This window comes from Passer domesticus, chromosome 8, assembly GCF_036417665.1.
Source record: "Passer domesticus isolate bPasDom1 chromosome 8, bPasDom1.hap1, whole genome shotgun sequence".
NCBI lineage: Eukaryota > Metazoa > Chordata > Aves > Passeriformes > Passeridae > Passer > Passer domesticus.
In genome coordinates, this window is record NC_087481.1 from 25,579,977 (window position 1) to 25,592,103 (window position 12,127).

At 54.5% G+C, this 12,127-nt stretch overlaps 1 protein-coding gene across 1 annotated transcript; it reads right to left on the reverse strand.

Moving 5' to 3' along the window:
• Nucleotides 1-2,584: 2,584 nt before the first annotated feature.
• Nucleotides 2,585-8,895, reverse strand: LOC135306215 (C-type lectin domain family 2 member D-like). Its single transcript, XM_064429815.1, has 6 exons — nt 8,706-8,895; nt 4,410-4,799; nt 3,932-4,030; nt 3,649-3,836; nt 3,350-3,450; nt 2,585-3,263 (listed from the first exon to the last, which is right to left on the reverse strand). The coding sequence occupies exons 2-6, from the start codon at nt 4,729-4,731 to the stop codon at nt 3,149-3,151; spliced, it is 825 nt and encodes a 274-aa protein (XP_064285885.1). The 5' UTR covers nt 4,732-4,799; nt 8,706-8,895; the 3' UTR covers nt 2,585-3,148.
• Nucleotides 8,896-12,127: the final 3,232 nt, after the last annotated feature.

The window sequence follows — 12,127 nt, forward strand, 5'->3', positions numbered from 1 at the left end:
CCCGCATGGCTGGTAGCAAGCCAGGAGCATCCAGCACGGTGGCTTTCAGCAGTTCCAACCCAACTGAGGGTGACCACGGCCATCAGACACACTGGAGGCCAGGGATGCCAGTGGTGATGGGCTGCACACGTAGACCAAGGCATGCACGTGTTATGTGCATCATGTGCATGTGTGTTAAATTACCCCACTCTCAGGTATGACTAAGTTGGTGTACAGCCCTCTGTGAGTGTGCACAGGCTCTGCAATGTGAGCATAGCCCTGTACAAGATCTATGTGTGATAACATTACACATCTTAGTGTGCACAGATTTCTACACTTGTGTTAATGTACACAACCCCTACATACAAGCAAGTCTCGTGTTTGTGAGCACGTGTGCAGTGGTAGAGACTATGTAAGTGAGTGTCTCTGTGGCACACCTGTGCTAGCATGTTCAAGTAGAGCGTGCACAGCACTGTGGGTGGGTCCAGGTGTACACTGCTAACATGCACCTCTGTACCTCTAGGTTCTAGAGCAGTAAACAAATGCCTGTGTGTGTGTACTAGCTCTGCACACGCTCCTACATGCAGACATGGGCCGAGCACGCCCAGAAACACGGCTCTGGATGTACAGCTCTGTGCACCTAGCTGCTGTCTCACCTAAGAAAACAAACGTGTTTGTGTGTCAGTATGTATGTATCACTACTGAGCTCCACTGACCAGAGGAGCCCCTAGCTCCCTTTACAATATGTAAAGTTCAGCTTAGTTTATAACAGAGATCCAAATCAACCCATTCCAACTGCAGTTATTTATATTCTTACCTCGTGCCTTAATTTTGCTGTAGACTTGTTAAAATGTATACATGTGTGAACTCATTCTCATATATTGATAGACTAACACTACTCCCCCATTACTGTACTTCGTGGAAGACAAGTGAAAGCCTCACGACTAGTCTAAGTACTTTAGATAACTGTTTAAGTAACATTTTGAACAGAGAATTTAAATTGTATGACATTAATATAATTGTCCTATGAAAATTACAAGTATCTGTTATGGGGAGGAACAGTGAAAAACGTTAAAATGATTCAATGAAACCTGAAGTATAGTGAGAACCAGAGGGCAAGACCAGGCTTGCCACTGTACTCGCCACTGAGAAGATTATAACAACTCTGCTGTAGGCAGCAACTCTGTAGGCATGGGAGTTGGGGGTAAAAGCCATACCCGACCTCTGTTCACAACCTCCACCAATCATTTTACTAAAAACCCTTTCCACTGTCCTCACCCACATCAACAGAAGCTATTAAAACTTAATTTAATTACTTGAGCCAAATAACTTACAAAAAAGAAAAGGAGGGCTTGTTATAGATGGATAATGAGATGATCGGCTCTTGCAATTAAGGGATGAATATTAAAAGAACGTTTAGTAATGTATGTTGTAGTATGTATGTAGTTATTGATATTATTGTAGTTTAGATTACCTCTGTTCTTCCTTTTTTACCTCTCCACCCTGTACTATTCTCATCAGACAGCCTGGGTTGTCTAGGACAGGTAGAAGAAGGCGTGCACATGAGCACCTTGCATGGGGCAGTTGGGAATGGAAAAGCTTGTTGCTTAGGGAGTGAGGCAAGGCAACACCTGACCTCCAACCACGTTACAAGAAACCAGTCTCCACCAATAAATGGCAAAGAATAACTGACTGACAGACTTTGGGAGGGGCCAGGGCTGGCTGATGCAACCCCAGGGGTATAAAAGACTGAGCATCCATCTCAAAGAAGAACCAGCCACATGGTAGGCAGCCACGAAGTCAGCTCCCAGCACTGTGACTTTTCCCTTATTTAGTCCTTTTGTTGTATTTTTGTTAAGGTTTAATAAACATTTTAAGATTTTTCAAAGTGAGCAGTCATTCCTCACACACCCTCAGCAGTCAGGGCATTTGGGGAGGGCCGGCTCATCACCAGCAGGGGCGACAGGACAACACCTGAGCTCCAGTCAAGGTGTAAGGAAGTGATCTCCACCAGTGGGGGCAGAGGGGGAGCTGACTGACAAAACTTTGGGAGGGGCTGAGGGTATAAAAGGCAGAGCATCCATTTTGTAAACGAGCACGTGGCTGACAGTCACAGACATCCCGAATGCTGTAATTTTTCCTTATTCAATCCGTTGCTGTATTTTTTTGTTAATGTTTAACATTTTAAAAGTGAGAGTCATTTATCATATCTTCCAAGAATAGTCGGAAAGTGTCACCTTCAGGCCAGTTTGTGATGATTTCCAAGAGGCCAGGGCAATTTCGATTTCCCAATTGAGACTGTTGTAGAATGTTATAAATAACAAATACAGGTATTAGCTTTCACATTTTTGTACTAACATGTGATTTGCAACTTATTGATCACAAGAGTCCTGATATAGTACACACTGTAATCACGTATGCACTGTACAGCTGTTACAAACAGCAGTATAATAGATACCATCTTACACTGGAACATAATAGAGACTGTGAAATGTTGAAATGACTTTTTCATGTAACTAACTCAGAAAAGGGTGTAAAATAATTGATTTCCCATATTTGGGGACTGTCTTATCTAAAAAATAAGACCATGGAAATACACACCAGAGAACCGAAATAAAACTATTTACTGATCCTGATTATAAGGGAGTGAAAATACAAAAAGATAGAACCAAAAGATAAAATAAAATGTCTGAGTTTAACTTTGAAGACAGCACGAAAACAAGTCAAAGGTTAAAACAGAGCAAACCAATGTGCAAAATCAAATGAATGCTTGAATATGCATAAACTATTCTGAACATGCATACAGACCGACAATGTAACAGTACACAGAGAACAGTTAAAGTTAACTATGTGCAAACAGACAAGCTCTCTAATGTGGAATTTGATCTGTTAGTGAACTTCTATAAAAATATTAGTGAGCCCTGTTTGTTACATGTAAAGAGGACAATGCAGTCACTCCAGGCAGCATCGGAGGCAGGATGGATTGCAGAGCCTTTTCCTTTGCACCCCCAGCCCAGCGCTGGCACTGGGCATGGATGAAGAGGCACTGAGGTGACCCTGAGAGCGAGGGCAAGGCACAGGGTGCAGCTGAGCAAGGACAGCCCTGGGCTGGGCTGAGAGGTGAAGCTGGCACTGCCCAGCGTGGAGAAGGTCCTTTCTGCAGCCCCTGTTACAGGGGAGCCTGGGCCTTGCTGCAGACATACGGCCGCTCGTTCGAGCAGTTCTCACTCCTGAATTTATTGTCAGCCAGGTACACACACTCGGAATTGCCGAGGACAGGAACCCTGCAGGGAGGAGCAGAGACAGGCTGGCTGCCAGGGAACACCTTGTGCCCTGTGCCCCAGGCCCTGCCCGGCTCCCCGGCACTCACCGGGAGCTGTAGCTGCTGCCGTCCCCCCAGTGCAGGCGCTCGCCCCGTCTGCGCAGCCCGAGCCAGTAATCGCCGTTGCCGCGGAGGCGGAAGAGCAAACCCTGCCCAGGAGAGAGGAGTGGGAGCTGCCCCGGCCCTCGGGGGGACCCGTGCCCGGGGCTGCCCCCGCCCGCCGGGGCTCCTTCCCTGCAAGGCCCCGGCCCAGGGCTGCAGCCCCGGCCCCACGAGCACCGAGCCCGGCCCAGGAGCACCCCCAGGCTGCCCTCAGCCACCCCACACCGCCCGAGCCCCTCACTCACCAAGGCCTCCTCATCCTTCAGAATGGCCAGGGAGGCCCCGAGCTCCAAGCACCGTTCCTCAGCCTGCTCCCAGCTGCTGTAATCTTTTGAGAAGCCATAGCAGACCCCATTGTAGCCAACCCAGCCAGGGGGACAGCCCAGAACCAACAGCGGAGGGGCAGGTGTCACTGGAACCTGTGCTGCTGCTGCTGCAGGGGGAAGAGGAGAAGGTGTGAGGATTCCCCTCTGCAGGGAGCCCGCTCTGCCCCGAGGGGCTGGGCCCAGGCTGCTGCCCCTCTCTTACCTGCCAGCACAGCCAAGGCCACCCCCAAAGCCAGCAGCAGCACCAGGAGCAGCAGTATCAGCAGCGCCGTGCCCACGGGATGGCTCCTGAACCATTCACCTGGAGCAGGAAAGAGCTGCTGGCTGCCAGAAGCAGAGCCGGCCCTGCAATCTGCTCAGCCCATGGCCAGGGAGCACAGCAGGGACCCCTCAGCCCGTGTGGCCCTCACTCAGCTGGCAGCCAGAGAGCCAAGAGCCTGGCCACAGGCAGGGACACAGCTCTGGGGACAGCCAGGGACACAGCTCTGGGGATGGGCTGCAGCAGCAGAACTGCACAGCCTTGGGGGCAGCTGGGGCTGCTGCTTCCAGCCACTGCTGGGGCCCAGCAGAGCACCAGGCCTCCTCCAGACCTCGGGAAACAGCCACACACCTGCCAGCCCTGGCCTTGGCAGGTGACACTGGCCCCTCCGTAGAGGCCACAGGGGTGGCCCTGCACTCACCCAGCAATCTTCTGAGGTCCCTTTTGTGTTCAGTGCCGGTTGCTGATGTGCCCTGGGGATCCAGGGGCTCCCTCACACTCCCATCCCTGGTGCAGAATCCATTTCCCACATCTTCACTCACTGCTCGCTCACAAGTGGCAGCCCCCTGCTGATGCCAAGTGGCTTCTTGTGCCCCAGGCGAGTGTGGAACCCCGGCTGCTGGTCCCTCCTGGGGATGCTGGGGCTCCTTCTCAAGTCCACAAATGGAGCCGAATTTATTCTCCTCCAGCTCACAGCCGGAATCTCTCTGCCTGGAACAAACAGCACCTTGCTGCCGACCCATCAGGCGTGCTGACAGATCCTTTGGGAGCTCGGCCTCGGGAGCAGCTTTGCAGCCGCGCTGCTGGCACCCTGCAAGGGACACGCAGAGAGGTCGCTGCTGGTGCCGGCCCTGCGGCAGCCCGAGGCTCAGGAGGGCGCTGCCAGCTCTGGCTGCGCTGTCCCCGCTGCCCAGAGCTGCGGCAGCAGCTGCGGAGACAAGCGCAGCCTGCGGGAGCTGCGCGGTGCCCGCAGCCCCGGCCCGGGGGCTCCGCAGCCGCTGCAGCCCAGCTCCGTGCCGGGACAGGCGCTGACAGCGCTGCGAGCTGCCGCCTGCTGCTGGCCCGGGGCAGCTGCGGCTCCGAGTGCGCCTGCCGAGGGCCAGGAGCCAGCAGCGCCGGCTGCTCGCCATTGTCCCCGCATTCCCTGCCCCGGCGCCCTGCAGCCCGGCGACACCGAGCTCAGCTCCCTGCCCGGGTACTGCCTGAAAGGTGGCTGTAGTCACATTTGGTTGGTCCCTTTCTCTATACAGCAACTGGCAGAACAGGAGGACACAGTGTTAAGCCTCACCAAGGGAAAGATAGCTTGGATATTAGGAAAAAAGTGTTTTACACAAAGAGTGATACAGTACTGTTGTGGCAGGCCCCTAGTTGAGAAATGATTAGCATTGACTCCACGATTGATGTAGACTGATCAATCACTTGATTATTCTAAACTTTTTAAGGAACCTATCACCCTTAATAAGGGTGGATCTAATTGGTCCTTCAGTCCAAATACCTCCAGCTAATTAAGAAACCACCCTTTGGTAAACAAATCTCCGTAACACATTCCACAAGTTCAAAACAACAGGTGCAGCAAGTGAAGATAAGAATTGTTTGTCAGTCTTTTCTCTGATCTTCGCACAGCCTATCCCAGGACGATGCCTGCTAAAGTTATGTTGCTGTCTTGGACAGAGAGCTGGTGCCATAAGGTTCTGGAATGGTCGGCCCCGGGGAGGCGGAGGAGTCACCATCCTTGGAAGTGTTTAAAAAAAGACTGGATATGGGTGCCAGGGTTTAGTTGAGGTATCAGGGCTGGGTTGGACTCGATGACCTTGGAGGTCTCCTCCAACCCAACCCGTGATTCTGTGACCGCGGGCAGCCGCTCCCTCGGCCATCCCAGCGCAGGGGGGACACGGGGGCAGCCGCCACAAGGAACTCGCCAGAACCCCCCGTGCCCCTCAGCGCTGCCCCCGGGCTGGGGCAGCACCGACCGCGGGTCCCACCGGGGCTGGGGCCGCCGAGCTCCGCTCCCGGCCGGACGCTGCGGGCTCCGCTGCAGCCCCTGAGGCACAGAGCCGAGGTGGGGCGGGTTGTTTTTGCCGTTTTGAGCAAACAGTGGGCGGGAAAGGGGAGGCCCAGTCAGTTGCCACGGCTCTTTCCCGTAAAACCCCTGGTATAAGAAAGAAGCCCGGCCCCCCTGGGAGGAGCTCCTGGGGCTCTCAGCAGTGAATTATGGTGGGGGTTCTTGGGCTGGGCCAGGGGGAAGCAAAACCGCTCTGTGCCTCTGCTGCTGCCCTGGGCAGGCAACAGAACACAGCAGGAAAGACTCGAGGATCGGGAAAAGGCCAGGGAGAGATGACAGCTGGGGCTGCTGCACCTTGCAGAGTGCTGAGCACTTCCCTCCCCGTTCCCTGCCAGTGTCCCTCTTCCTGGCAAGCTCCGGCAGGGATGGGGAGAGCCCTGGGCAGGAACCGGGAGCACCATTCCTGCCCAGGGCTCCTGAGATCCTCCCAGTGCTCCTTCTTGCTCACTCCCGCTGCTTCCACCATCCCTCCCAGTTCCCTCCTGGCATTCCCTGTGCTCCCAGTTCCCTCCCAGTGTTCCAGGATCTCTCCCAGTGCTCCCAGCAGCAAAGCACTGGGGCACAGCGTGCTCTGCTCTGGAAGAGGCGAGACTGGAGCTGCCAGGAGAGAAATCCCGAGTGGAAAAGCATTCCCTGCAGAGGAAGGGCTCTCCCCTCTCTGAGCACAGAGGCAGCTCAGGCTCCGGTGCTGACTCCAAACCGCTCCAGCTCCGAGTCCCACTGCCCGAAATGGGGATGGCCCCACTTCCCAGCGCCTGCTCCGAGCTCACACGGCTGAGGGGGCACTGCAGATTCAATAATTAATGCTCATGGGCACTGCTTGAGCTCTGAGCTGCACACTGTCACACAGCAACAAAACCCTTAACCAGGATGGGTTTCTCCTGCTGGCACAGGAAGAGAAGGAGAAATCTGACAGGAATGTTCTCCATCGTTCTGCCCAGGCTTTGGCAAACACTCCAGCTCCTGCACTCCGGGAAATATGCAGGGAGCATTGGCCCAGGGTCTCAGATTGTAGACCTCTTCCAAAGAAAGGGAAAAAAAGAGTGTTTGTCCCAAACCACAGAGGTAAAAAGTTCACATTATCCACATATATTTTTAAAAGGAGAAGAGGAAAATATCAATCACTGTGCCAGTGGTGCTCCAGCCTACTTCTGTTCTCTTCCTTCACTTGCAGCAGCTCTAAGAATGCTTAAAAATAAAACAATGAGCAAAACAAACAAAAAAAACCCCTAAAACACCAATTGAATTCAAGCTGAAGGAGACGCAATCTGGCTGCAGGCTTGTGGCACTCCACTGCCTGAGTTCCAGTCAGGGAGCTCATCCCCTCTGCAGTTACAACACAGATCCCAAAGTGCTGAGCATCAGCTTTCAGCTTTTTGAATATTGAATATTGAACTGTAAGAAAAGCTGCTGGGCAGGGCCACGCTCCAGGCACATCTGTGAGATTTCCTCTGTCCAGCTCTCCCAGCTCAGCTCCTGTCTTTTCCTCTCCTGGCTGGCTTTGGCTCCTGCATTTCTTGAGGGGCTGGCCCTGCACTGATCAGAGCATGAACTGACCATAGACAAACAGCTTCTGGCAGGGTGGGTCTATCCTAAATGGAACATTTCCCAAAGAATTCCAGTGCCTTAGTTTCACTTACTCAAGATGGCTTTTAAGGGAACCTGGTTTAATGCACTCCATTTCTAAACAAGGAGTGCACAACGCTCCTGCACTCCCTGCCAGGGTCACTCTTTGAGCCTTGGAGAAAGGCTTTAGAGCAGCACAGAGCCTGTTAAGCACCAACAACTTAATCCAAAATGGAAATGAATACTATAGGCAGAGCCTGACTTTAAAACTATTTTAAAACGAAATTAAAGAGCAGTTGCATTGCCAATTGAGAAGATTAGGAAGGTTTCCTTAGCAGTTGTTGAGATGACAAAGTAAGGGAGAGGGGACAGAGCCTGGAGTGGGGGAAAGAAGGGGAAAACCTTCATTTGCACAGTGCATTTTTCACCATCGTGCTGACATCTCAAGGACTTGCAGAAACTGTTCTAATCTCAAGAAGTGAAAAGCTTCCTGGATGTTTTTCATTTCAGCTAGAGCCTAAGGAAGCCCTCAGCAGCAGCAGGAGATTGGGATAACTGCAAGGCTGGTTTCTGGAGCAGAGGGAGCAGGGTGTGCTCCTCAAAGCCAGACCTTCACCCACAGCAGCCAGAAGGCAGAAAACAAAGGATCCAACAAAGTCTTAAAGCAGGGAGGCAGCTGAGGTCTCTTCAAATTGCAGAAGAGAAGAAAAAAGAAGGGATGGGAAGGGAGGAGGCAGGACAAGGCGGGCACTAAGTTCTATCGCAGCGGTCACGCCCCCTGTGGCTCCCTGCCCGGAACACGGAGCGGCTCCTGGCACAGAGGCAGCGCCGAGAAGCCTCGGCCCCGCAGCAGGCAGGATGCGGCGCTTTCTGCCCCCGCTCGGCGCCCGCAGCGCTTTGGGCTCCCAGGCACCTTCAAGTTCACGCCGGGCCAGCCCCGCGGGCAGCCGCTCCCTCGGCCATCCCAGCGCAGGGGGGACACGGGGGCAGCCGCCACAAGGAACTCGCCAGAACCCCCCGTGCCCCTCAGCGCGGCCCCTCCGCCCGCAGCGAGCCCCGGGCTGGGGCAGCACCGACCGCGGGTCCCACCTGGGCTGCGGCCGCCGCTCCCGCTCCGCTCCCGGCCGGACACAGCGGGCACTGCCGCTGGTGTCGCAGGACAGATTCTCCGGGCACTCGAGCTGGGGCCGCCGCCCGAATCGGACACCGCGGACACTCGAGTTGCTGCCGCAGGACGGAGCCGATGTGGGAGCGGCTTTTGGCCGCTGTGAACACTCGGCGTGAGGGAAACCAGCGAGGGCGGGCAAGGGAGCGAAGGCCAGGGCGTGTCATGGAAATCACCGTGGCAGTTTCGTTTTCTTGTATGACAGTGACTCCCGGCCCCATATTGGGAGCCAGAGGCACATTCAGAAACAGAAACCACGCGAGGCGACCACTCCTGTCCTACAAAAACCTCGCTAAGAACAAGGGCCCCACTTTGTTGGAGCCGGTGAAGAACCGCACCCCGGGGAAGGAGCTCCTGGGGCTCTGAGCAGTGAATTACCGCGGGGGTTCTTGGGCTGGGCCAGGCCAGGTGCCCGGTGCCAGCACAGCCGCTCTGTGCCTCTGCTGCTTCCCCTGGGCGGGCAACAGAACACAGCAGGAAGGGCTCGAGGGTCGGGAAAGGCCAGGGAGAGATCACTCACCGGTCACCGGAATAAGGGACACGACCGGGGGGAATTCTTGGAATTTCTTATCAAAGCGATCATTGCAAGAGAAGGAGAGGCGAAGCAGCAGGTCCAGCCTCGGCAGCAGGACTGTGCCCTCGGCCCTGGCCGCTGCCCGAGGGGATGAAGGATGCCCGGCCGAGCAGCGGCTCTGCCCAGCACGGGGATGTGCCCGCAGCCCCCGCTCCGTGCCGGGCTCGCAGGGCCGAGCGCGGAGCGGGGCTGAGCTGCTCCATGGAGCTCCCAGCGCTGCCGGCTCCGGCGGGCGGGCACGGGCCGTGCCGGGCGTCCGGCGGCATCGCTCGGTGCCGGGCGGGTTTGCCGTGCCAGGGACCGCCTGAGTGCCGCGGCAGCGCCAGCCCATCCTCGCCCTTCTGTTCCAGCTGCTGCAGGAATTAAACCGGGGGAAACTCCCTCTTGTCGCCAGGTCAAAGCCCTGAATCGAGGGGAGAACGGAGCTTCCCTCTCGATTTAGATCCCTACATGATGCATAAGGAGCATTTCCCCTCACTTTAATCCCAAATAAAAAGTGAATCAAGGGGGATTTTCCTCAGTTTAGCCTCCTGAAACGAGGGGAAATGCAGTTTCCGTCTTCAGTTTCCCTCAAGACCATTCTGGGGGCTTTTGGACATCTTTCTCATCTGTGAAGGTCCCTTCAAATGGAGGGTCCCATCGATGGCACTCTTACAATGGCTCATCAAGGGGTTCCTCTCAAGGGAAGCCCTTTCAGAGCAGGCACAGCGGTGTTTGCCCTCAGTTTGAACCTGCAGATGATGAATATGGGGCTCTTTCCCTCAATTCAAACACCACCATAAAGGTTTTCTCCTTCCATTTAAACATGGAAATCATGGCAAGCAGTGATTGCCTGCCAAGGGAGGCACCCAAAATAATGAAAAAGGTGTGTTTTCCTTCAATTGAGACCCTTCAAATCACAGATGAATGGGGATCCTCCCCAGATCAAACACAATCACAGAAAAGCTTTCCCCCCTCCATTTAAATCCCTTTTCTCCTCGTCACCCCCCATTTTTGGGGGCACTGGGGGTGGACTGGGGGCACTTCCCCCTCCCCACTGCTCACCCCTGGCGCTGCTGCACCTTGCAGAGTGCTGAGCACTTCCCTCCCAGTTCCCTGCCAGTGTCCCTCTTCCTGGCAAGCCCCGGCAGGGATGGGGAGAGCCCTGGGCAGGAACTGGGAGCACCATTCCTGCCCAGGGCTCCTGAGATCCTCCCAGTGCTCCTTCTTGCTCACTCCTGCTGCTTCCACCATCCCTCCCAGTTCCCTCCTGGCATTCCCTGTGCTCCCAGTTCCCTCCCAGTGCTCCAGGATCTCTCCCAGTGCTCCCAGCAGCAAAGCACTGGGGCACAGCGTGCTCTGCTCTGGAAGAGGCAAGGCTGGAGCTGCCAGGAGAGAAGCCCCGAGTGGAAGGGGTTAGGAGCGGTGGTGCCTGGCAGGGCTGGCCCGGGAGCGCCGGGCTGTGGGGATTTCTCTGCAGTGCCCCCGGCCTGGAGCCGCTCGGGCGCGGGGGGAGCGGCAGGAGCTCGGCAGCTGCTTGGGCTGCTGTGCCAAGGCTGCGAGCTGTTCAGCTGCTTCTGTATTCTGCGAAGAATTCACAGCTTCTTCTTTCTTTTCTTCCTCCTTTTTTTTTTTTTTTGGTTGGTTTTGGTTTTGTTTCTTCTTTTGTTTTCCTCTCTCTCTTTTTTTTCTTTCTTTCTTTTTCCTTCTAGTTAATTGGGGAGGCCTGTTCTGCCATGAAAGTCTGTAGTTGGTTTGCCAAGGAGGTGAGCTCTTTACAGACGCTGTGGTTTGATTGATAAGACTGAGAGCAAGTAGAAAATCACCAAAGAGAAAAGGAGGAAATACAAAAATGTCAAGCACAAGCCTAGCATGTGGTTTTTTATGCCTCCCTTTTACCACTTCCTGCCTTCGTTCATGTCCCTTTCTCTGTGAGTGCCAGTGTTGTGGAGCAGTAATGCAGCAGCTGGCTCTCGGAATGCAGAGGCAGATACCACGCGGATGCCGAGCTGCACAGCGATGCTATTCCCATATGAGCCCACCTTGCCCTTTCCCCTGCCCTGTGACAGCCCCGGGGTCGGGCCCTGCGGGAAGGGCAGGCTGGGCACTGGGCACGGCCTGGCACCGCCTGCCCTCCGCCAAGGCGCAAGGAAGCATCTTCAGCGAGGGACAGCGAGCACGGCTGTCGCTGCTGAGAGACTTGGGGAGCGCCAGGCTTACCTGGGACACCGAGGGCAGGAACGGGACAGCAGCCACTTGGGTCACCGAGCTGCGGGGCTGCAAACCACGGCGGGACAGGCTGGGCTCCCAGCGCTCTGGTTTTTCACTATTCAGTCCTTTGTTGTAGTTTTTGTCAAGTTTAATAAACCTTTCTAAAATTTTAAAAGTGAGGGTCGTTTCTCTCACTAATTTTCAATCTGCTCTTGTAGCAGCTTACTGTCAGTAGTACCAGAAGGTCATTACTGTGAGAGGACAGAGAGTTGGCAAAGCTTTGCTAAGAAAGTTGACAAAGCTTTGCAAAGCTTCTCCTCCTCCCTCCTCTCCCCGGAAAAGCCGAGTCTTACAATGCAATATAAGGTTCTGTTGCCCTCAGGCAGTTTGGTTTGTGTGACTCATCTTGTAAATGTGACTGAGAAAAGATTTGAAATACAGTGTTCATTTCTTTAACATCTCATCTGAAATCGTTAGTTCCCAGTCGATTTTGATGTTGAAAGCACTCAGTGCAGCTGCTCTCCATACAAAGAAACCTTTACACATGTTTACTCTTACTGCCAGCAGGAGAGAATTTCCAGC

Coding starts and splice junctions, on each gene's coding strand:
- LOC135306215 (XM_064429815.1), bottom strand. CDS start 4,731: ATGGGTCGGCAGCAAGGTGCTGTTTGTTCCAGGCAGAGAGATTCCGGC. Junction 3,837..3,931: donor GGCCTTGGCTGTGCTGGCAG/GTAAGAGAGGGG, acceptor TTCCCCCTGCAG/CAGCAGCAGCACAGGTTCCA. Junction 3,264..3,349: donor GGCAGCAGCTACAGCTCCCG/GTGAGTGCCGGG, acceptor TCCTCCCTGCAG/GGTTCCTGTCCTCGGCAATT.